Genomic DNA, 24,371 nt, shown 5'->3' with positions numbered 1-24,371 from the left:
TATTCATGTGCAGGAGAGGGTAGCAGAACGTACTCTTTCGCAGTAATCTCATTTCCCATACTTGTGGGGCTGCTATGAAAAGTCTTTCTTATATTTACGTATTGATCATTTCTGTATAGGAAGAAAGCTTAAAAACTATATCTTTTTCATCACAAAAAGAGCTCGGATTTATAGAAATACTTACTGAAAAGTAATACCATAAGTACTAAAGTTATCTTGTATTTTTAAACTTTATATTTAGAAATCACAGCATTTTCAAATTTTAAGGGTCTCAGCAGTTATTGGTTCATTTTGCTCTAAGTAGGAATGTTTTATTTTTTCTTATGTTCATTAAATGACATGGATGAAAATTAATTTTATTTTGAATCAGTAAGCGAATCAGTTCAAATAAGTATGAACGAATAAAAAAGTTGAATAATTAAAATAGGCTACTTGATAAAAAAAGAAAAAAGGCTACTTGATAAATCTTACTTGCTTTGAAGTATGGCAGATAGGGCTCAGAGAGGGGGAAAAATCACCTTTACTTTCAAGGAAACACTAACAGTTGTGAACTTTTTAAAAATATCATTCATCCTTAATGTTTCTTTGATGAAATACTGTTTCAAACCTTTTTTACATAATCTGCATTGAGAAGCCCAGAGAACATTGTTTTGATATAATGCTTTAGTGAGTTGTAACACGAGTCTAAATTTAAATGAATTTATTGGAAATTTAAAAGTCAAATAAACTAGAGTTTTTTGAAAAGTTTACTTAACAATTATAAAAGTGTGACCTCTGTAAAATATTATAATGAATAGTGATAAGCACTGTTTTTATATATAGTGGTCTAAAATTGGATGTATGGGAGTTAGAGTTTTTTCCTTTTTTCTAGGAAAGGTTAATTTGCTTTTACAACTTAAATTCCTACAGTAATTTTTGTATTTATTTATTTGCTTACTTTTCTATATGTTCATAGAGTTCTCTGCTACCAATGATGTTTAGGTAAACTTCAGTGAAATGACTCTTCAGGAATTGGTGTATCAGGCTGCCCCCCTTTATTTGGACAAAATAGCTGTGTGTTTTGATGAATGCAACAACCAACCTCCAGTTTATTACACCTACGAGACTGTGATTAATACTGCTTCAGAATTATCAAGTTTTCTGCTATTACACTGTGACTTTCAAGGAATTCGAGAAATTGGTCTATACTGCCAACCTGGGATAAACTTACCCTCTTGGATTTTAGGGTAATGTTTTTTAGAACTATAAATTTGATATTAGTTTAAGCTAATTTATAATTTTTTAATACATAGAATATATTGCAATTTACTGTTCTGTTTACTGTTGAATTTTTCTGTATTGCTTGGTCAATTCTAGAGATGCTAAAGGGGATCACATTTCCCCTAATTATTTTTGATCATTTAAATTAATTAATCTGGGGAGGGGGGAGGGAGGAGGGAGGGAGGTTTTGGTGATGGGGAGCAGTGATCAGCCACAATGTATATCGACAAAATAAAATTTAAATAAATAAATAAATAAAAATAAAAAATTAAATTAATTAATCTGAGCTTATTTAGGAAAGACCAGAAATTTTCACTATTAGAATATTTAAATATCTTCAAAATATAAGGGCTTTATTTGTCAAAGGAAAACAGTTGTAACAATTTATAACAATTTGTTGTTAGATCAGAGAAAACAAGGATTTCAGAAATAACATGACTATCTTTTTACCTCTTCAGACTGAAATTTTAGGCCCTCAGGTATTCAGTGAATGAATGAATGAGAGTTTTGGATAATAGTTCATAAAAATTGCATTAGCAGGAACTTATTCAAACATATTTACAAATTGTTTAAGTACTTAAATTGTTCTAGAATATCACCCTCATGTAATGATTTCTGTCCTAGGGTTCTGCCAATGAGAGAAGTTGATGTTCATCCCATAATATGTGTCTTAGTAGATTAATTATATGCGTAAAGCAAAAAATGTTCTAAAATTTACTTTCATTCAATCATTGACAAAACTTTATCAAGCCTTTACTATATGCAAAAATCTAGTGTCCCCAAGGTATATCTCAAAGTACTTTTACTTAAAATGACTAAATGAACTTTGATTTATTTATACAAGTATTATAAGAGTTTGTACAAGTATTGCTAGATACAAACGAATTTTAAAGATTTTTTTTTTCCTGTAAGGTATACTGATTTTGGTGAAATATGTCTTTTGTCTATTCTTATGAGGATCTGCATACTAATAAGTTGCATGTGGATGTTTAGCTTTTTTTAATGTTATCCTGTATAAACAAATAAAGAAATTAGACTCTGCCACCTGTTTGGTATTTTAGTATTGGCCAGTTAACCGAGTGTATTATACCGTATAATGCATTAACTTTGGAAAATCTTGTATTTCTCTATATTCAGTGCTGAGAATTTAATATAGAATTTTATATAATCAGGATATTCATTAAGAGCAGGATAAAATAACAATATTTATAACCAAAGATGTGTCAATGAAAACAGTGGGAATTTCTGATAAACTAAACAGTGAAGTGCATAGAGAAATAGAAGTGCTTAAAGGATTATATGTGACATTCTATGCTTACTTTGTATTTGTTTCTTTAGAATTCTCCAAGTCCCTGCTGCTTATGCTCCTATTGATCCAGATTCACCACCATCATTATCAACTCATTTTATGAAAAAATGTAATCTAAAGTATATCCTTGTTGAAAAAAAGCAAATTAATGTAAGTCTTGGTGTTTAAATTGTGTTATGTGTGTGTTACTTTTATCTTTCAATTGAAGGGTTCTCTCCTCTCCATCTTGATTTCTAAATTTGCCAACTCTGGAAGGGTTGCACTGTTGTCATTTTGTCAGTCTTAGCACTGTTGTCATTTTGGGTTGAGTCATTGTTTGTTGTGAGGGTCTTGTGCAGTATTAGATTTTTAGCAATATCCCTGACCTCCACTTGCTAGATGCCAGTAGTGCCTCACAGTTGTGACAACCAAAAGTGTTCCCAGACATTGCCAAATGTCATTTGGAGGCAATCTTCACCCCTCACACTCTGTTGAGAACCCTACTCTATGGCACGAATGTATCTTCTAGCCTAATAATATATGTTATTTTGAATTTCTTTTATCTTTTCAAAGTATTTCCTCTACTGTCAAAATTGTATAATACTTGAAACTTTTATTTTTTTTGTATTTATGGCAATTACAGTGGTCAACAACATTAAAAAATTATAACCCTGTTATAACAGCAAGGTCAAGGGTTCAGATCCCTGTACTAGCCAGCTGCCAAACAAACAAAAAAAAACCCCACAAAAACCAAGCTTACATTTTGAAAAAGAGATTGGCACTTAGCCCAGACTTTTCAGGAAAACTAAATTTATTATTTTTAAATTTTTAAGTGACTGTCAACCAAAGATGTAGCCAAGAAACACTGCTTTAGGGGCAACAATTGGTATTATATGTTCAGCAAGATGCAGCCCATGTTTCATTATTACCTCTTTATCTCATGTTTATAAAACACTGTTTAACCAAAGAGGAAGAACGTTATAGAAGGTATATTCAATTTAGCCTGTTTTTATGCATTTCCTGTATGAACCAGTTTATATTTGGGGATAACCTAAATGCATTGTGTATATGTGTGTGTAGGAATGAGAAGTATTAAGATCTTGAGATATATGGGAGACTTCTTAGAGGATCATGGGTAATAGAGTAAGGCTCTAGAAAAAACAACTAAAGTAATAATCTGGTTAGTAAATATTTTTGAAATAAACATTTATCAGTGTCTGGCCGAAGTTTTCTTCTCCTCAGATTGGCTATTCCTGTGTTCTTGATAAGTGAGCAAAACTGAAATGGGGATGTGACATTTATTTTTCTTAACATCTTTGGGAAGAGTTTTATAAAAGAAGTGGTTGGGTATGAGATTTAATTGTCAGTATTAAGGAATTCTTTATGACTGCATGTAGTAAGGAGTTGGGCACATAGCAAAACCCTATAGAAAGTTCCTTACTTTCTATTTCATTATTTTTATGATGGTATTAGTGTTCTTTCACTTAATGCAGGAGCAGTCGGTAAGTATTTATTGGGCATGTACTGTATGCCCTGCATCCACTAGAGCAGTGGTTCTCAACTGGGGATGATTTTACCTCCCAGGAGACATTTGACAATGCCTAGAGATATTTTTGATTGATGTGATGGAAGTGGGGTGCTACTGGCATCTAATGGGTGGAGGCCAGGGTTGCTGCTAAAAATCCTGCAGTGCACAAGACATCCCCCCACAAAGAATTATCTGGTATAAAATGTTGGTAGTGTTGGGGTTGAGAAACTCTGCACTAGAGACAGGGTTTTCAGGAGGGCATTGGCATGTAAGCCTTACACCTTCTTATAATGTATTTGGAGAATTGTTTTACATAGTGTGATACTGTCCTGAGCGAAGTAAATGTAACCTAGTAGATGTAGTAAAATTTTAATAGAGAAGGATTAAATTTTGACCCATGTCTTAAGAATATGTAGGATTTTAATTTTTTTAACATTACAGACCACATCATGCCCTACCTCCAATACACACACATACAATAGACATACATACATGAAACAGTACAGGCTGCTGGGTTCTGACCTTTTTCTCTTGTTCCTTATATTTCTTTAATGTGAAAACTTAAGTTATATTTTGTTAAGCTGTTTTCTATCTACCTAAAAGGTATATTCAAAGGAACCTCACTTTCAGCATGTACAAACTGAATTTAACATCTTTTCGTCCAAACTTATTTCTGCATTAATCCATCTCTATCCACCAAATCACTTGAGCCAGAAACCCGATAATCATTGGCTGTCTCTATACCTAGAAAATCACCACGTTCTATTGATTCTTTGCTCATAGACCCTTTCTGTCCACTTCTGTTGCAACATTCTAGTTCAGGCTCATATAGCATATCTGAATTGTTGGAAAAGAATCATTAAATGGTTCTCACTTAGCAGAGTCTTGTTTATCATTCTATCCTTGATGGAGTAGAGTCTAGTATACACTGTTGCCAGCTTCAATTGGATCTCATCACTTGTGGGTTAAGATCTAAAATCCTTAGGGCTAAGTGTACAGAGTTGTTAAGGATTTGCAGCTCATCTCCTATCAACAACATAACTCACCTTTTCCCTCTCCCTTAATTCTGCACATTGTTGGAATGCTTAAAGTTCTCCATAATTTCACCTTTCTCAGGTCAGATCATCCATATTGGCCGTTTGCGTGAAATACCCACTTTCATTATTTTGAGAATAGCTACTTGCAACAGAGATATTACCTATGAAGCAATCTCTGATCTTCCAGACAGAGTTAAGTTCAGCTTCCTCTGTTCCCATTAACACTTCAAACATACTTCACTGTCACACCTACCACATTGCATTGCAATTGTATGTTTTTATATGTCTGTTTATTTTGAAGGTAAGTTTGAAAGTAAGGACAGCACTTTACTCTTGGAGATTTCTCATTTATCTTTTTATCCCTGAATACAGAGCAAGTACCCTTCACCCCAACCCCTCAAAATCCATGTTGAAATGAGTAAATGTTTCATATTACTTCTATATATTAAAAAAATGTCTTTAACATATTAATATTGTAAACTTTGTCCCCCATCTAACATAGAAATTCAGATCTTCCCATGAAACATTGTTGAACTATGATACATTTACAGTAGAACATAATGACCTAGTGCTCTTCAGACTTCACTGGAAAAATGTTGAAGTGAACTTAATGAAAAGTGATAGAAAAGAGAAATATGAAAAAGCAAAAAGAAAAAACAGCATGAGTCCTGAGGACAGCAGTGAAGAAAATGCAGAACACATGGATGTTAGGCTAAAGCATTGCTTAGCCTATGTTCTACATACATCAGGGACTACAGGGATACCAAAGATTGTCAAGGTGCCTCACGAGTGTATAGTACCAAATATCCAGCATTTTCGGTAAGTTCCATCCTTTGAATCCTTCTTAGAACTTGTATTTTAAAGGGAAAAAACAAATTTTAAAATAATTATTTTGTATAACTCTTGTTACAAAATTTAGATAATTCCAGGTAATTGGTGTGGCTCTTTTGTTTCTGCTCTGTCTGAACTTTAGTTCTCTGCAGGCTAGGTTTTTACCTGTTTGATCCAGGCTTGGAGCCAGACACAGAAAAACAAATGATACGGGTAGAAGCTTTGCTTCTTAATTATTAATAAAAGGAAAGGAAGGGTTTCCCTGATAGAAGTACCAGCAGAGATATGGGAGAAAGAAGGAGTTTGTACTATGGGAGGGCAGGAGCCTGATATGCCCAGTTGAAGTTTGAATTTAATTACTAGATGATGGGGTACAATTAAAAGATTTGCATTTCGTTAAGTTCATTACTGTAGTAGAAGTGTGAAGTTTGGCTTGCTGATGTGGTCAAAAGATGACAAATCTCTAAAGTTGAGATTCTCAATTTGTGAAGAAAGAAATGGAGGAGGAAGTGAACCAGAGGTGTGTATAGCCTTAAGAAATCAAATGAGGGGGCCGGCCCGTGGCTCACTCGGGAGAGTGCGGTGCTGATAACACCAAGGCCCCGGGTTCGGATCCCATATACGGATGGCCGGTTTGCTCACTGGCTGAGCGTGGTGCTGACAACACCAAGTCAAGGGTTAAGATCCCCTTACCGGTCATCTTTTAAAAAAAAGAAATCAAATGAGGAAACAAACATAAATAGAAAGTTAATGCCATTGTAAGTTTTATGTAATTTAAAATTTTCAAGTAACATTAAAATATAAAAAGAATCAAGTGGAATTAATTTTAACAATATATTTTATTTAATTCAGAATATCCATAATATTATCGTTTCAGTATGTAATCAATATAAAATTATTAGTGAGGTATTTTACAGTCTTTTTTATACTAATCATCTTCAAAATCTGGCATGTTTTACATTTACACATCTCAATGTGGACTAGCCACATTTTTAGTGCTCAGTGGGCACTACCATGTTGAATGGCCCGTGTAGGTCTAGAAAGAGGGAATGGTTAAATGCTATAGCGAAAGGTGTCTGTTGTTATTCACAATATGGTCTTTAGGGACTCTTAAGTGCCCAGGGCTGAGGACATATAACAGTAGGCTGGCTGGAGATAAGGAAATGGAGATAACAAAAGTAAAGTGTTCTTTTCTACAAACTGGTTTTAATGGAAAAGAAAGAAAGAATTCTGAGGGGTATAGGTTTTTTGTCTTTGTTTTAATATGGCAGAGATCTGTAGGCTGAGGATCAGGAATTGCTAGAGAGGGTTGGTTTGAAAATGAAATAATAAGAGTACTGGTAAAGGGGTAAACCTTGAGATGAGAGGGAATGGCATTTAAAATACTGGGTGGAGTACCTCTTCTTTAAATACCCTTAAAAAGATAAGAGGGTGATAAATTACATACATTTCTGGTAGATTGTAGCTTTTGTATGAAGTGCAAGGCCAAGTCATACCTAAGAGAAGTGAAGTGGAGATGAGGAAATAGGGAACTTGAAGAGAGTGGAGCAGATATGGAATCTGAGGTAGGTGGGAGAGAGCCAAATGAAGAGGTCTGTAAAGTGGGAGCAGATATGCTCAGTGAGTGTTGAGGGGCTGATTTATGACCAAAATATTGGAATCTCTTGATATCTTTTTTGTGCTTGAACTTAATTAGATTGATTTGCTTGTTAAAAATCCCTTTTTGGTTTATTTTTCGTTTCTTGAGGTGGTAAATAATTAGATTTTGCAGGGATGAAATATTCAGATATCCAATCTAGAAATTAAAACAGTAATATTGAATTTTCTGTTTGTTTTAGACTTAAATTGGCAAGCTAGGGAGTACCAAATTTCAGGGATATCTTAGAACAATCTTATTTTTGTTGCTGGCTCCCCAAATATTGACAGAATAACCTGTTAAGACAATGCTGAGTTTTATTGCTTATGTTGGTAAGAGGCAGTGCTACCTCCACAGAGTCTCAGACAGGGAAGGGCTAGGTCTGATTTATTGAGATTTTGAAGTCTGATTTAGGCAGATCTTTTAATTCAAGGGATTGATTTTAAGAATTGGATAGGATCGTGATATAATAAAGATTGATGGAAAGAGAAAAGAGGATTTTGAGGAGAGGAGTTCAGAGTCTTGGGATGTAAACTATTTGTTGATGCTTTTATTGAAGAGTTGTTTGGGTTTTCAGTAATGAACAGTAAAGTAAAATGAACTTTTTATTTTCTTGGTCTAGAGTCTTCTGGAATAATAAAGCTATGCTAATGAAGACAATGCAGTAGTAAAGTCCTGTTTATGTAGGCAGTAAATTGTGTGGGGGTATTTTTGTTTGTTTGTTTGTTTCATAACTGTTGTCATCTGTAACAGTACTACTATCTGAAAGCAGATTATGGGAGTTTGATTTTCTTGTTTCTGCTTGTCTTTTGCTTTACTGTAGTAAGAACATATGAGAAGAGATATAAGAATTGTGTTGTTCAGTGGTGTGTTGAACTTGCATAGGGAAATAATAGATTAGGGTTGCTGTTGTGGGGGGTTAGGGGGGCATGGGAGAGGTTGGATTGGGGACATGGGGAATAATTGTAATTTGAGGTGGTGGGCATGCTTATAGCATTGATTTCCTCACCACAACTTGGGCACAGGTACTGATAGTCAGCTCTTGACCCATAAATATGTATAATCAATAAAAATTTAAAAAGAAATTAAGTTGTTCAAAATATCCACCATTACAAATGCTGCTGCAAATTTCTTTATAGTATGTACCTGAAAATGATGGGGTATGCTTAGCAGTTTTTCTAGATATTGGCAAATTGCTGTCTAAAGTAGTTGAATCGATTCTCACTCCCATTGGTGTATGAATGTGCTCATTTCCCCATATTGTTATAAGACTTAATATTGCTGGGTTAAAAATTTTTCCTGAAGTCTAAAGTCATTCCATGTTATCCAGTCTCCTCTCAGACACAGGATTTAGCAAGCTATAACTATCCAATGAACACTCCCATCTTCCCCATTTATCATTTTAGTCTAGAATTTTGGTGCATGTTTTACTATCAAGAGTTAATTAGAAGTTCTCTCTATTCAAAAAAAAAAAAAAAAAGAATTGCTCATGTCATTGGTACTTATTTTATAAAGGCAGATATGGTATCTCTTCTGTGTGATAAGATGGAATTGACCTTGTTTTAAATATTTACTAATGTTCCCAGAGTTTGCCCAAAAAAAAAAAAAAAAAAAAATTTAAGATGAAAAGTTGGTCTTTGGTAGCTGTGCATCAAATATATACATATGAGTCTTTAGTTGTATGAGCATTTGTGATGCTTTTAATTTTTAGGAAACCATTAAATTTTCTGTGGTCAGTACCCTAGTTTGATTGCTAAGTGAGAAATGAAATGGAAATTTAAAAGTCCTTTTCTCCAAGTCTAACAAAAAAAACTAAGTAAAAAAAAAAAAAAAAAAAACCACAAAAAATTTTTTTTCAATTATTTTGGCGTGGCTCCCTCCCCCCAGCCCCTTCCTTCTGGAGCTTGGTGACTTTAATATAGTACTTGAAAGAATACCCACCAAACTATATTCTTTTATGTATTGGTTTAGATTATCAATTTTGTTAAATATATTTTTGTCTGGCCATGGGCCAGCCCCACCACACCACCTGCACCTCTGTCCCCTTACCCACCCCACCCCCATTGCTCCACAACAACATCTTTGAATGTAAAAAATAATAATAATAAATTTAATTTAAAACATTTTTTAAAATTTTCATCTCCTGATTTTTTTATTTTTTTAATATTTTATTTTGTCGATATACAATGTGGTTGATTATTGTGGCCAATTACCGAAACCTCCCTCCCTCCTCCCTCTCTCCCCCCTCCCGCCTCCCCCCCCAACAATGTCCTTTCTGTTCGCTTGTCGTATCAATTTCAAGGAATAGCAATTGTTATGTCTTCTTCCCCCCCCGTTTTATTTTTATTTTTATTTTTGTTTTTATTTGTGTGTGTGTGTGTGTGTGTGTGTGTGTGTGTGTGTGTGTGTGTGTGTATTTATTTATTTATTTATTTTTAGCTCCCACAAATAAGTTGGTCTAGAGTCTTCTGGAATAGTAAAGCTATGCTAATGAAGACAGTGCAGTAGTAAAGTCCTGTTTATGTAGGCAGTAAATTCTCTTTCTGTGCCTGACTTGTTTCACTTAATATAATTTTCTCTAGGTCCATCTATGTAGTTGCAAATGGCAGTATTTCATTCTTTTTTATAGCTGAGTAGTATTCCATTATGTAGATGTACATTTTTCATATCCACTCATCCGAGGATGGACATTTGGGCTGGTTCCAACTCTTGGCTATTGTAAAGAGTGCTGCGATGAACATGGGGGAACAGGTATACCTTTGACTTGATGATTTCCATTCCTCTGGGTATATTCCCAGCAGTGGGATAGCTGGGTCATATGGTAGATCTATCCGCAATTGTTTGAGGAGCCTCCATATCATTTTCCGTAGAGGCTGGACCATTTTGCAGTCCCACCAACAGTGTATGAGAGTTCCTTTTTCTCCAAAACCTCGCCAGCATTTATCGTTCACAGTCTTTTGGATATTAGACATCCTAACTGGGGTGAGATGGTATCTCAGCGTGGTTTCAATTTGCGTTTCCCAAATGCTGAGTGATGTTGAGCATTTTTTCATATGTCTGTTGGCCATTCGTATATCTTCCTTAGAGAAATGCCTACTTAGCTCTTTTGCCCATTTTTTAATTGGGTTGCTTGTTTTTTTCTTTTAAAGTTGTTTGAGTTCCTTGTATATTCTGGATATTAATCCTTTGTCAGATGTATATTTTGCAAATATTTTCTCCCACTGTGTTGGTTGTCTTTTAACTCTGTTGTTTCTTTTGCTGTGCAGACGCTCTTTACTTTGATATAATCCCATTTGTTTATTTTTTGTTTGGTTGCCTGTGCTTTTGGAGTCATATTCATAAAGTCTGTGTCCAGTCCTACTTCCTGGAGTGTTTCTCCTAAGTTTTCTTTATGAAGTTTTATTGTTTCAGGGTGTATATTTAATTCTTTAATCCATTTTGAGTTGACTTTAGTGTATGGTGAAAGGTATGGGTCTAGTTTCATTCTTGTGCATATTGATATCCAGTTCTCCCAGCACTGTTTGCTGAACAGGCAGTCTCTTCCCCAGTGTATAGGTTTGGTGCCTTTGTCAAAGATCAGAAGGCTGTAGGTGTGTGGGTTGATTTCTGGGTTCTCTATTCTATTCCATTGATCAGTGTGTCTGTTTTTATTCCAGTACCATACTGTTTTGGTTATAGCTTTGTAGTATAAAGTCAGGTAGTGTTATGCCTCCAGCTTTATTTTTTTTGCTCAGTGTTGCTTTGGCTATGTGTGGTCTTTTGTTATTCCATATAAATGTCTGGATAGTTTTTCCATTTCTGATAAAAATGTCATTGGAATTTTGATGGGGATTGCATTGAATTTGTATATCACTTTGGGTAGTATGGACATTTTCACTATGTTGATTCTTCCAATCCAAGAGCATGGGATATCTTTCCATCTTCTTGTATCCTCTCTAATTTCTCTCAGCAGTGGTTTGTAGTTCTCATTATAGAGATTTTTCACATCCTTGGTTAACTCAATTCCTAAGTATTTTATTTTTTTGGTGGCTATTGTAAATGGGCAAGCTTTCTTGATTTCTCTTTCTGCATGTTCACTATTGGAGAATAGAAATGCTACTGATTTTTGTGTGTTGATTTTGTATCCTGCTACTTTGCTGAAATCCTTTATCAACTCCAAGAGTTTTTTTGAGAGGCTTTAGGCTGTTCGATATATAGGATCATGTCATCTGCAAACAGGGACAGTTTGACTTCATCTTTTCCAATCTGGATGCCCTTTATTTCCTTCCCTTCTCTGATTGCGCTGGCTAGTACTTCCAACATTATGTTGAATAGGAGTGGTGTGAGTGGGCATACTTGTGTAGTTCCTGTTCTTAAAGGAAAAGCTTTCAGCTTTTCCCATTCAGGATGATATTGGCAGTGGGTTTATCATATATGGCTATAATTATGTTGAGATACTTTCCATCTATACCTAACTTATAGAGGGTTTTTGTCATGAATGAATGATGAATTTTATCAAATGCTTTTTGAGCATCTTTAGACATGACCATATGGTCCTTGTGTTTCAGTTTTTTAATGTGCTTTATCACATTTATGGATTTGCGTATGTTGAACCAACCTTGCATCCCTGGAATGAATCCCACTTGATCGTGGTGAATAATTTTACGTATGTGTTGCTATATTCTGTTTGCTAGTATTTTACTGAGGACTTTTGCATCTCTATTCATCAAGGATATCGGCCTGTAGTTTTCTTTTTTGGTTATATCTTTACCTGGTTTTGGTATCAGGATGATTTTTGCTTCATAGAATGAGTTTGGGAGATTTGCGTCTGTTTCAGTCTTTTGGAATAGTTTGTAGAGAATCGGTGTCAATTCCTCTTTGAATGTTTGGCAAAATTCTGCTGTGAATCCATCTGGTCCTGGGCTTTTCTTTCTTGGGAGCCTTCTGAAAACAGCTTCAGTCTCCTTTATTTTTATTGGTCTGTTCAGATTTTCTACGTCTTCATGGCTCAGTTTTGGGAGCTTGTGTGTGTCCAGAAATTTATCCATTTCCTCCAGATTTTCAAATTTGTTGGCGTATAGTTGTTTATAGTAGTCTTGAATGATTCCTTGTATTTCAGATGAATCAGTTGTAATATCACCTTTTTCATTTCTAATTTTTGTTATTTGAATCTTCTCTCTTCTTTTTTTTTGTTAGCCATGCTAATGGTTTGTCAATTTCATTTATCTTTTCAAAAAACCAACTTTTTGATTCATTGATCTTTTGTATTGTTTTTTGGGTTTCAATTTCATTCAGTTCTGCTCTGATCTTAATGATTTCTTTCTGTATGCTAACTTTAGGTTTGGATTGTTCTTGTTTTTCTAGTTCTTTAAGGTGAAGTGTTAGGTTGTTCACTTGCCATCTTTCCGTTCTTCTGAGGTGAGCATTTAATGCAATAAATTTCCCCCTGGATACTGCTGTTGCAGTATCCCACAGGTTTTGGTATGATGTATCATTATTTTCATTAGTTTCAATAAATTTTTTGATTTCCTGCTTGATTTCTTCTTGGACCCATATGTCATTAAGTAGAATGCTGTTTAATTTCCATGTGTTTGTATAGTTTCCAGAGTTTCGTTTGTTATTAATTTCTAGTTTTAATCCATTGTGGTCTGAGAAAATACATGGGATAATTCCAATTTTTTTGAATTTATGGAGACTTGATTTGTGACCTAATATGTGATCTGTCCTGGAGAATGATCCATGTGCTGATGAGAGGAATGAATATTCTGAGGTTGTTGGATGGAATGTTCTGTAGATATCTGCCAAGTCCAATTGGTCTAGAGTATTGTTTAAATCTTGTGTTTCTCTGCTGATTCTTTGCCTAGATGATCTGTCCAATATTGACAGTGGGGTGTTCAGGTCCCTTGCTATTATGGTATTAGTGTCTATTTCCTTCTTTAGGTCTAATAGAGTTTGTTTTATAAATCTGGCTGCTCCAACATTGGGTGTGTATATATTTATGATTTTTATGTCCTCTTGATGGATCAATCCTTTTATCATTATGTAGTGTCCCTCATTGTCTCTTTTTATGGTTTTTAGTTTAACGTCTATTTTGTCAGATATAAGAATAGCTACTCCAGCTCGTTTTTCTTTTCTTTTTGCATGGTAAATCTTTTTCCATCCTTTCACTCTTAGTCTATGTGAGTCTTTATGGGTGAGGTGGATCTCTTGAAGGCAGCATATAGTTGGGTCCTCCTTTTTAATCCAGTCACAGTCTGTGTCTTTTGATTGGGGAATTTAAGCCTTTTCATTAAGAGTTGTTATTGAAAAGTGTTAATTTATTCCTAGCATTTTATTGATTATTGTTTGGTTGTCTTAGGTGTCTTTTGTTCCTTTCTTTCTGATTTACTGTTTGTTTTCTCTATTTGTTGGTTCCTTGGGTTGTAGATTGCCTTTTTGTTTGTTTGTTTTCTCTTCATGAATGCCATTTTTATTATACTAGTGGATTTTGATTTTTCTTGGGTTTTTATGGCAGTGGTAGTTATTTTTCAGGAACCAAACCCAGTACTCCCTTGAGAATTTCTTGTAAGGGTGGTCGTGTGGTGGTGAACTCCTGCAGTTTTTGTTTGTCTGAGAAATATACTATTTGCCCTTCATTTCAGAAGGATAGCTTTGCAGGCTAGAGTATTCTTGGCTGGCAATCTTTGTCATTTAGTATTTTGAATATATCATCCCTTTCCTTTCTTGCTTTTAGGGTTTGTGATGAAAAGTCTGATGTTAGCCTGATTGGGGTTCCCTTATAGGTGATTTGACGCTTCTCTCTTGCAGCTTTTAAGATTCTCTCTTTGTCTTTGAGTTTTGCCAATTTGAATATAACATGTCTTGGAGAAGACTTTTTTGGGTTGAATACGTTTGGAGATTGTTGAGCTTCCTGGATCTGAAGATCTGTGATTTTTCCTATACCTGGGAAGTTTTCTGCCACTATTTTGTTGAATATGTTTTCAATGGAATCTCCATTTTCCTCGCCTTCTGGAATACCCATGACTCAGATATTTGAGTGCTTAAGGTTGTCTGATATCTCTCTCAGATTTTCTTCAGTGCCTTTGATTCTTTTTCCTTTTTTTTTGTCTGCCTGTGTTATTTCAAACAGCCCATCTTCAAGTTCAGTGGTTCTCTCTTCAACTTCTGCAAGCCTGCTGGTTAAACTCTCTGTTTTTTTTTTATTTTGCTGAATTAATTCTTCAGTTCAGCAAGCTCTGCTACATCTTTTCAGGGCATTGATTTCCTTGTACATTTCTTCTTTCGGGTCCATTATACCTTTCCTCGTTTCATCATGTTGTCTAGCTGAGTTTTCTTGTATCTCATTCAGTTTCCTTAGAATTATTACTCAAAATTCCTTGTCAGACATTTCAAGGGCTTCTTGTTCTATAGGATCTAGAGCTTGCGAGTTATTACCCTTGGGTGGTGTACTTTCTTGATTTTTCGTACTTCTGGTATCTTTTCTTTGATATTTATTCATTGTGGCAGGGGTTTTCACAGTCCACAGGTTTGACACTATTGTCTGACTAAGATGTTGCTGGGGTTGCCAATTTGGTAAGGCTACTTCAGTGTCTGCTCAGTTGGCTACTAGTGCCTTGCATGTGTGGTTGCCCTGGGTCTTGGGCCTCTCTGGGGAGCCACCTCTCTGGTCAGCATGCACTCGGTCGGGCTGCTGGGTTACGGGGCAGTACCGCAGGGCGTGTGGTTTCTGCCGAGCTTCCACCTCCACTGCTGGACGTCTCCCTGTTCCCCGCGCACAGGGCTGGGCTGCGGGGATGCGCAGAGGCACCACTGAGCGTGTGGTCTCTGCAGAGCTTCCGCCTCCCCTGCTGTACGTCGCCCTTCACTGTGTGCCCTGGGCCGGGCTGGAAATGGAGGCAGGTGGCAGTGGTGAAGCCTACTTGCTGGATCACGTGGCAGCGGCCCCACAGGGCGTGTGGTCTCTTCGAAGCTTCCACCTCCCCTGCTGGGCGTCTCCCTGCTCCGTGCTCACTGGGCCAGGCTGGGGATGGAGCTGGGTGGCAGTGGTGAAGCCTACCTGCTGGATCACACTGCGGTGGCCCCAAGGGCATGTGGTCTCTCCAGAGCTTCCGCCTCCCCTGCTGGATGTCTCTCTGCTCTGTACACACTGGGCCGGGCTGCTGGATCACGTGGCAGCAGTGTGGTCTCTGTGGAGCTTCTACCTCCCCCACTGGACATCTCCCTGCTCCGTATGCACTGGTCTGGGCTGCTGGATCGCATGGTGGCAGTGTGGTCTCTGCGGAGCTTCCACCTGCCCCGCTGGCCGTCTCCCCACTCCACGCATACTCAGCCGGGCTGCTGGATTGCGCAGCGGCGGTGTCGTCCCCGCGGAGCTTCTGCCTCTCCTGCCAGACGTCTCCCTGCTCCATGCACACTGGGCCCGGCTGGGGATGGAGCCGGGTGGTGGCGGTGAAGCTTATCTGTTGGATCGCGTGGCAGCGGCCCTGCAGGGCATGTGGTCTCCGCAGAGCTTCCACCTCCCCCGTTGGACGTCTCCCCATTCCGTATGCACTTGATGTTATGTTTTTATAGTTGTAAATCAGTTGATTTGTGGGAGAGAGTGACGCTGGGGACCATCTATTCTGCCATCTTGACCAGAAGTCCTAAAAAAATTTTTTATAATCATGTATTTTGAAGAGAGCTAGTTATTTTACTTGTTGAATTCTCAACTGACATTTTTATTTTTTATTTTTTATTTTTATTTATTTATTTTTTTTAAAAGATGACCGGTAAGGGGATCTTAACCCTTGACTTGGTGCTGTCAGCACCATGCTCACCCAGTGAGCTAACCAGCCATCCTATATGGGATCTAAACCCATTGCCTTGGTGTTATCAGCACCACACTCTCCCAAGTGAGCCACGGGCCAGCCCCTCATCTAACATTTTTAAAACTAGATTTTTAGAAAGACATCTCTTCTAACATTACATTATTAAATTAATAATATTAAATATTCTGTTTAAATTAAAACAGGAAGGTACAATTTTAACGTCTTTTAAAAATATTTAAGAATCCGTTGGTGTTTATGACTTTGCACAAATTTCTTAGCCTCCCTGAGCTTCAGTTTTCTCTATTTTAAAATACAAGTGGGAGAAAGAAGAAGGAATACTTTACCTTTACCTCCTTAGGCTCAGTACCCGGTGGGGGGGGCCTGTAAATTAAACTGACAAAAGACAGATTAACAGGAGAAAAAGTTTATTCCTATGCACATGGAAGTTTACAAAAGAAATAGCTCCATAAATGGTTAAAATTAAAGGCTTATATACCTAATTTAGTTGGGAAAAAGGATGAGGGGAAGGTGGGGGGGACTTCTATAGGAAGAACAAATGAATTTTTTAGGAAAGACAAAATGGGTTTTCAGGAAAGCTAAAAAGGTGATAAGAAAGTTTGTGGTAATGCTTGTGTATAAAGTTGCAGTAGTCTTTCTGAAGAAATGAATGGCCATAAAACTTTCCCTAAAGAGGGCATTTTGGGTAGGTTTATTCTTCGTCTTCTTGGGAGTAAAAGCTACTCTGAAAAGGAAGTTTTGTGGCAGCTTCATTAACTAGAAGTTTCTGATTTTAGTCAGATAAGGGAAAAAGGGAAGCTCCTAGCAGTCTTCTTGCTACATTTGTTGAATCTCAAAGGTATTCAGCTTAAAATAAACTCCATACCAACTCTGGGATTCTAAGTGGGTCCCTACATAACCATACCTATTTCATTTAGTAGTTGGAAAAATTAGAAACAATATATTAGATACCCAGTATAAGCCTCACAAATAGTACATTCAAACATTTGTTCCATTCTCCATTTTTTCCTCCTTAAAAATCTGTTTCTTCTCTTTTCTCAACGTTTTCTATATTGAATGTGTCTGAAGCTGCTTTCTTGAAATTAACCGCCAGATCCTCCATGAATTCTTAATGTTGCTCATTTTTGTTCATAGCATTGAGACACTGAAAATTTTTTTCAGGGTTAAACTTTGTTGGAAACCTATTAGAAAGTTTGCTCTCCTATAAATACCTAACTAGGAAACGAGACAATATTTGTGAAGGATAATTCCTTTAAAAATGGAAGTTTGAGTGTAGCCTTTGTTGGGGCTCAGGAAATGATACTCCAAAGTATAGCACCTTGGTATGCTGAGTACTTTGAAGAAAGGACATTGAAAGGCCCTAAGAAGCAAAGTCCTTTTTTACCTTTCCTCTTCTTCTGCTTCCCTTTCTCCCCAAGGCAGGCCATAGAAACTATACTCCCTCTTCCCTAAGGTGGGTCATAACCAGAACCCCTCTCTCCCAAAGCCATCCATAAAACCTACAAATATTATTTTAACCTTCCCCCACCTTTCTGTGTAAGAGCTGGCCATAAAGAAATTCTCCTACTTACGTTGTCGGACCCTCATTCCAGAAGGGGTCCTTGTCCTGCCTTGTATTCGGGAGGAAGAATGTCATAGAAAGGCCAAGAAGAATTTGAACAGACAACTTTGTTGGGTTTCCCCACTCAGCGTATTACTATTAGATCATTCCCTTTTTGTTCCATCACATTTCTACATGGCTGTTGACATTTCATCGAATCTAAGCATAAAAAAGAACAGTTTTCCCTTGGGTCTTCAGGTCTTCATCCTGAAGGCTTCCTTGTCACATAAAACTTTGATTAAATAAGTTTGTTACACTTCTCTCTTGTTAACCTGTCTTTTATTATAATAGTGTCGGCTATGTCCCTTATGATGGAAAGGAAATGTTTCACACCCTTTCCACCCCTACATCTTTAACATATGTGAGTTTTTTCTTACGTGAGACATAAATACACCATAGTTAGATTTTTTAAATCTTTATACCATACTTTAAAATCTTTTGAAGTTGAGGTAATTCTTGCTTTTAGATATAGTTGGTTTCATGTGTTCAAATTGAAAGCAGTGCCACAGGCTTCACATTGACTATCCATGCTCTATAATATCCTAACCACATATATTCTTGTTCTGCTCTTTGTTAAGATTCTGGAGAAAATGCCAAATAGTGGGGAAAAGGAATCAGAAGTCTCTATTAAGCATCACTGAATAAGTATGACAAAATAAGGATTCTACTAAAGGAGCAGAACTAGGAGGATGTATCAGGGATTTGTTACAAGGAATTGGCTTACACAGTTGTGGGGACTAGCTGAGCAAGTCTAAAGGCTGTAGGGTCAGCAGTGAGGAAGGGATGATCATGAGCAGTGGGAGCGCCATGGGCATGAGATTGTACACAGGCAAAGGCAGGAAAGAAGATTGGGGGAAGGGCAATTAATTGCAGACCCAGCTGCTGTTTGGATCTCTTCTTCAGAGAAGGCCTAAACCCTATTTTAAAGGCCTTCCAACTGAGCCAGCTCAGGATAAACTCCTTTTTGATAAATTTAAAATCAGGTGATTATGGACTTTAGATTAGGGTTCAATTGAATAATTGGGAGGAAGGGTGTGTGCTACCAGGCAGCAACTGCCTCCCTTCTGTTCTCCAAATCATAAGAAAATATTCCTTGTCTGCCACCCTAATGGGAAGCACACTAGGGAGGGAATTCTGGGGACTGTAGTTCAGTCCAACCAAGTTGACACATCAGAAAGCCATCACAGATGATAAAATGTTTGGTAAGAAATGGGTATTGCTTTAAATGGCTTTTAATTCTTTTACAAAGATTTCCAGAATTGATGGCACCATTGTGGTTAATCTAAAAAAGAAGAAAATCTGGCCAGCGTTCAGAAACTTGATCATCATAAACACTTTTTTAGGATGTTTACCAAATACTTGATATTTCTCATAAATACATTCTGTTTTGCCTTAGGGTACTTTTTGACATCAGACAAGAAGATGTTTTGTTTCTGGCTTCACCTCTGACCTTTGATCCCTCTGTTGTGGAAATATTTGTTGCTCTATCAAGTGGTGCCTCTCTGCTTATTGTACCAACTTCAGTCAAAGTGCTCCCATCAAAATTAGCTGAAGTTCTTTTTTTCCATCACAGAGTGACAATTCTGCAGGTACTTTTTAGGAGCAAATGAAATATTTTTTCTTTTATTATTCAGTATTTTAAGTGTTTTAGAGAATATTTTGTATTTCTGTAGTTCTTTACAATGAATTAATGATAACCTAGGTAGTTTGTCAAGGGCTATATCCTCACTTTTTTTGTTTATTTGAAAATGAAAAAAATGTTATTTCTGCCTACAAAATTATTTTACTGTTTATTTTGTGCATATTTGGTCTTTTAAGACATTTCTTAAATGTGTTTTGAAAGTATATGACTGTTATACAAGCCTTAAGATATTACACTGTAAGTGGTTAAAGATAATAGAGAGAATTAACAAATTTATATGCATATCATGATATGTAGATGTCTTGGTTAGGTGTTTAACTGCTGTGAGCCTTAGGTTTTATCTGTAAATGGAAATAATACCCATCTCATATAGTTGTAAGAATTAAATGAGATAGTGTAGAGCATAGTTCCTGTTTCATGTGGCTAAGTCCATTTGGGCTGCCGTAACAAAATGCTATAAACTGGGTGGCTTAATGGGGCCGGCCCGTGGCTCACTCGGTAGAGTGCGGTGCTGATAAACTGGGTGGCTTATAAACAACAGAAATTTACTTCTCAGTTTTGGAGGCTGGGAAGCCCCAAGATCAAGACACTAGAAGATTCGATATCTGGTGAGGACTTGCTCTCTGATTCATAAATTGCTCTCTTTTCATTATGTGCTCACATGGCACAAGGGGTGAGGGGGTCTCTCTTGGGCCTCTTTTATAAGGGCACTAATCCTTTTTGTGAGGGTTCTGCTAGCATGACCTAATCACCACCCAAAGGCCCCAACTCCTAATACTGTGACCTTGGGGGTGAATATTTCGATATAGGAATTTTGAGTGGACACAAACATTCAGACCATGGTAGTGTGTGTGTGCATGCACATCTGTATGCATGTGTGCATTTTAATTATTAGTTTCCATTGTCCATTTTGATAAACTAAAAATATCGAGTTTTTATATAGGAACTGAGTACAGCTATATGGCCGGCTGAGTATCAATGGATATAAATTCTCATCTATTGGAGAGTCATTCTGTGAATCTGGGTAAGATTTTTTTTTTGGTGGCTGGCAAGTGGTAAGATTTTAATATAACTATTTTATTTTCCTATAAAATTCAAGGAACATTTTTAAGGGAACATTTGCAAAATACCTTGATAAATTTGAGTGATAGTTACTAAAAGGGAAGGAGACTTCCCTTCTATGTCAAGTCAATACCTCTTTAAATCTGATCCCCTTGCTTAACATTTTAGCACAGTCTCAGATAAATTTACTTTAGCAGTTGTTTTTAATCATTTTTGGGTCATAGATCCTTCTGAGAAACTGGTATAAGCTTACTAACTCTGTTCTCAGAACACAGACAGAGCCGCCACTTGACACTGAATGTGCCAGGGCCTTGATCTTGGACTTCCCAGCCTCCAGAACTGTGAGCAATAAATTTCTGTTGTTTATAAATTACCCAGTCTATGGCATTTTTGTTAGAGCAGTCTGAATGGACCAAGACAGATATGTTCCTTATTTGGATTGTGGTGATGGTTACACTGGTGTATGTACTCATGTATATTGTCAAAACTTAAATTGTACACTTAAAATGGTTTATTATATCAGTTATACCTCAGTAAAGCTGTTGTTAAAAATTTTTATTCATGTTGTTTTGTTTAGGCATATTTTTTAACCCTTTCATGTTCTTTTTGTACATAGATCTAATGGGAAAGGAAATGTAAATTTATATTATAGATTTTGTCCTTTTCATCTTTAAATTTTTTTGTGTAAACTATATAACAAAACATAACTAATAGTTTTGCATATTTTTCTTTTTTTTTTGGCAGGTATGGGGGATATACCTTTTAAGTTTTTTTTCTTAAGCATAATCTATATCCACATTAAAATGATGCTGCCTCAGTAGTTTTCCAAATATGACTTGCCATTTGATAAATACAGGCTTAATTTCTATGTGGCTCCAAATGTTAAGCTTTGAACTAATCATTACAGTGTTTACTTTTTTAAAGAGGTGAGGGGAAAGAAATAAATTATTTTTAATGTGTCTACAGGTAACACCAACATTGCTTAGAAGATTTGGATCTCAGCTTATCAAGTCAACTGTTTTATCAGCCAGTACTTCTCTTCGAGTATTAGCCCTTGGTGGAGAAGCATTTCCGTCATTGACTATTCTCAAAAGCTGGAGGGGAGAAGGCAATAAAACACAAATATTTAATGTGTATGGTATCACAGAAGTATCAAGTTGGGCAACCTTTTACAGGATTCCAGAGAAGATTCTTAACTCTACTTTGAAGTAAGGGTTTTAATTATACTAAATAGACAGGAAAGAGGCTATATTTTTCCAGGATCTTTACGCTGACTATTGGTGATAGGTACTGGGGTAATAATTTTAGAAACACTATTTTATCTAGTATTTTAAGTTGGTAATTTGGAATCTTTCTTATTATAACTGGTGCTGAGATCTTGCTAGACCTTTTTGTGACTAAAAAATATATAACAACCTTTCCACTTAATCTTTTCCTCTTGTCAGTCTTTGAATTATAGCATAACAAACTTTTTTTCTTTATTTGGTACAGTGTGATTTAAATACATTGGGAAATAGTCTATTCAAATCAAAAATTTTAAAACTGCTTTGGGTTGTGTTTTTTATAGATGTGAATTGCCCGTACAGCTGGGATTTCCTCTGCTTGGAACAGTAGTTGAAGTCAGAGACACTAATGGTTTCATAATTCAAGAAGGCAACGGCCAAGTATTTTTAGGTTATTTTATATATATTTTAGGTTATTTTATATATAAACTGGGGAATAATTTTTTTTCAAGAAACAATATCTGATGTGTTTATTTTATTTTTTTCCTGTTTTTCTCTAGTATGCTTTTTAGTGATGATAATTTTTAATCTATTTCTCAGTCATGAAACATTTAATAAATTACTACAATTATTTCAGATAGTAATGTCTAATATTCTTATAAAAGTAATTTAGAAACTGTAACATATTTAGAACCAAAATTATATTTAATTGGTATTCTAAGAATTTTTTTAAATCATGTATATTTTAGAAATAAATTATTTTTTTCCTTAGCTTATCCACTGCGGTTATTGTGTCTGATTTTATCAGATAACGTTTAAATGTGAGTCCCCTTTTAATATAAAATTCAAATTTTGAAGCTTAGTCCCTGGACTTTTAGAGATGTTCTTTCTTGATTTGATGGTTTTTAATATATTTTGCTTGATGGTTTTTAATATATTTTGCATGGATTTTTATGACATGCGTGTTTATATCATGAAGGTGGCAGAAACAGAGTCTGTTTTCTTGATGATGAAATAACAGTACCACTTGGCACAATGCGAGCCACAGGAGACTTTGTGACTGTGAAAGATGGAGAGATGTTTTTCTTGGGACGAAAGGATAGTCAAATCAAACGTCATGGCAAACGTCTTAACACTGAACTTGTGCAACAGGTAGAACTATTTAAATATTAAATATATATTAATATATATAAGTATTAGAGGCAGCCGCCACTAGTTTTCTGTGCCAGAGTTCTATATCAGTATTATTTACAGCTAAGATTTTTTTATTAATGATAAATTACAAGAAAAGGTGTGGATAATTTGGTGTGCCCCTTATTCCCAGCATGAAGAAATGATTGTTTTTAAAATTAGTGACAAAATGGATTTTGGTGTCTGTGAAAATAAGTTGGTTTATTTTGTTTTAAGACCTATTATTTTTGAAAAATATTAAGAATCCTGGGTATTAGTAATGTAACAGTAGCAAACAATTTTTAAAAATCTCTAGTGTATTCCAAAGTTTAATTCAACTGTTTTGATTTTAGACCTAAAAAATCTGAGCATTTAGGAAGTTGTTTTTAATGTTCTCATTGGCAAATTGGGATAATCTCTCTTATAGGTTGCTGAAGAACTTCAGCAAGTGGAGTCTTGTGCAGTTACATGGTATAATCAGGAAAAATTAATTCTCTTCATGGTGTCCAAAGATGATTTAGTAAAGGATTACATCTTTGAAGAACTGCAGAAACGTCTTCCAAGTTATGCAATCCCCGATGAGCTTGTGTTGATTGATACTCTACCATTTACATCTCATGGTAAAATAATTTAAAGCAGATATTTTTCAATGCCAGATAATATTAATTGTATTTATAACTAGTTCAATGGTAACATAAATCTTTATTATTACAAATGATACTAGCATTTATTGTGGAAGACCCTCTGTTAAATGCTTTGTGTAATTAATTCATTTTATCTTCAGAAAATTTGTGGTTAGGTGGTATTCCCATTTATAGATGAGGACAATAAGACTTAAAGAGATTAAGTAATTTTCCCGAAATCACTTTGCTGGTTAGTGGTTATATTAGTTAGGGTGTTCCAGAGAAACAGAACCAATATATAGATAAATAAATAAAAAGGACATTTGTTATGAGGAATTGGCTCATGTGATTTTGGAGGCTGAGAAGTCCCATGATCTGTCTGCAAGCTGGAGACCCAGGAAAGTCTGTGGTGTAATTCAGTCAGAACCAGGGGAGCTGATGATGTAAATCCCAGTCCAAGGGCAGGAAAAGTTAAGATGAGGTGTTCCAGCTCAAGCAGTGAGGCAGTAAAAAAGGGGTGAACTCCTTCTTCCTTTTGTTGTGTTCAGGCCCTCAATAGATTGTATGATGCCCAACCACTTTGGAGAGGGCAGTCTACTGAGTCCACTGATTCATATGCTAATCTCATCTGGAAGCACCTTCACAGACAAACCTAGAAATGATGTTT

General features: G+C 36.0%; 1 protein-coding gene across 9 annotated transcripts in view; it reads left to right on the top strand.

The window, feature by feature from the left end:
* The window catches only part of AASDH (aminoadipate-semialdehyde dehydrogenase), a 40,047-nt gene that overhangs the window by 1,142 nt on the left and 14,534 nt on the right, over positions 1 to 24,371 (top strand). For 6 of the 9 annotated variants that reach the window (XM_063107712.1, XM_063107713.1, XM_063107718.1 and 3 more), the window contains 8 exons: positions 956 to 1,226; positions 2,599 to 2,719; positions 5,616 to 5,932; positions 19,381 to 19,573; positions 21,655 to 21,896; positions 22,256 to 22,362; positions 22,891 to 23,063; positions 23,509 to 23,701. In XM_063107712.1, coding sequence (XP_062963782.1) covers positions 997 to 1,226; positions 2,599 to 2,719; positions 5,616 to 5,932; positions 19,381 to 19,573; positions 21,655 to 21,896; positions 22,256 to 22,362; positions 22,891 to 23,063; positions 23,509 to 23,701 — 1,576 coding nt within the window. In that variant the 5' untranslated portion in view covers positions 956 to 996. The remainder of the gene's footprint in view (positions 1 to 955; positions 1,227 to 2,598; positions 2,720 to 5,615; positions 5,933 to 19,380; positions 19,574 to 21,654; positions 21,897 to 22,255; positions 22,363 to 22,890; positions 23,064 to 23,508; positions 23,702 to 24,371) is intronic. The other 3 variants (XM_063107717.1, XM_063107714.1, XM_063107716.1) reach the window with 1 other exon arrangement.

This window comes from Cynocephalus volans, chromosome 9 (assembly GCF_027409185.1).
Source record: "Cynocephalus volans isolate mCynVol1 chromosome 9, mCynVol1.pri, whole genome shotgun sequence".
Lineage (NCBI taxonomy): Eukaryota > Metazoa > Chordata > Mammalia > Dermoptera > Cynocephalidae > Cynocephalus > Cynocephalus volans.
The sequence above is the reverse complement of the archived record's forward strand: the minus strand, read 5'-3'. Positions and strand labels throughout refer to the sequence as shown.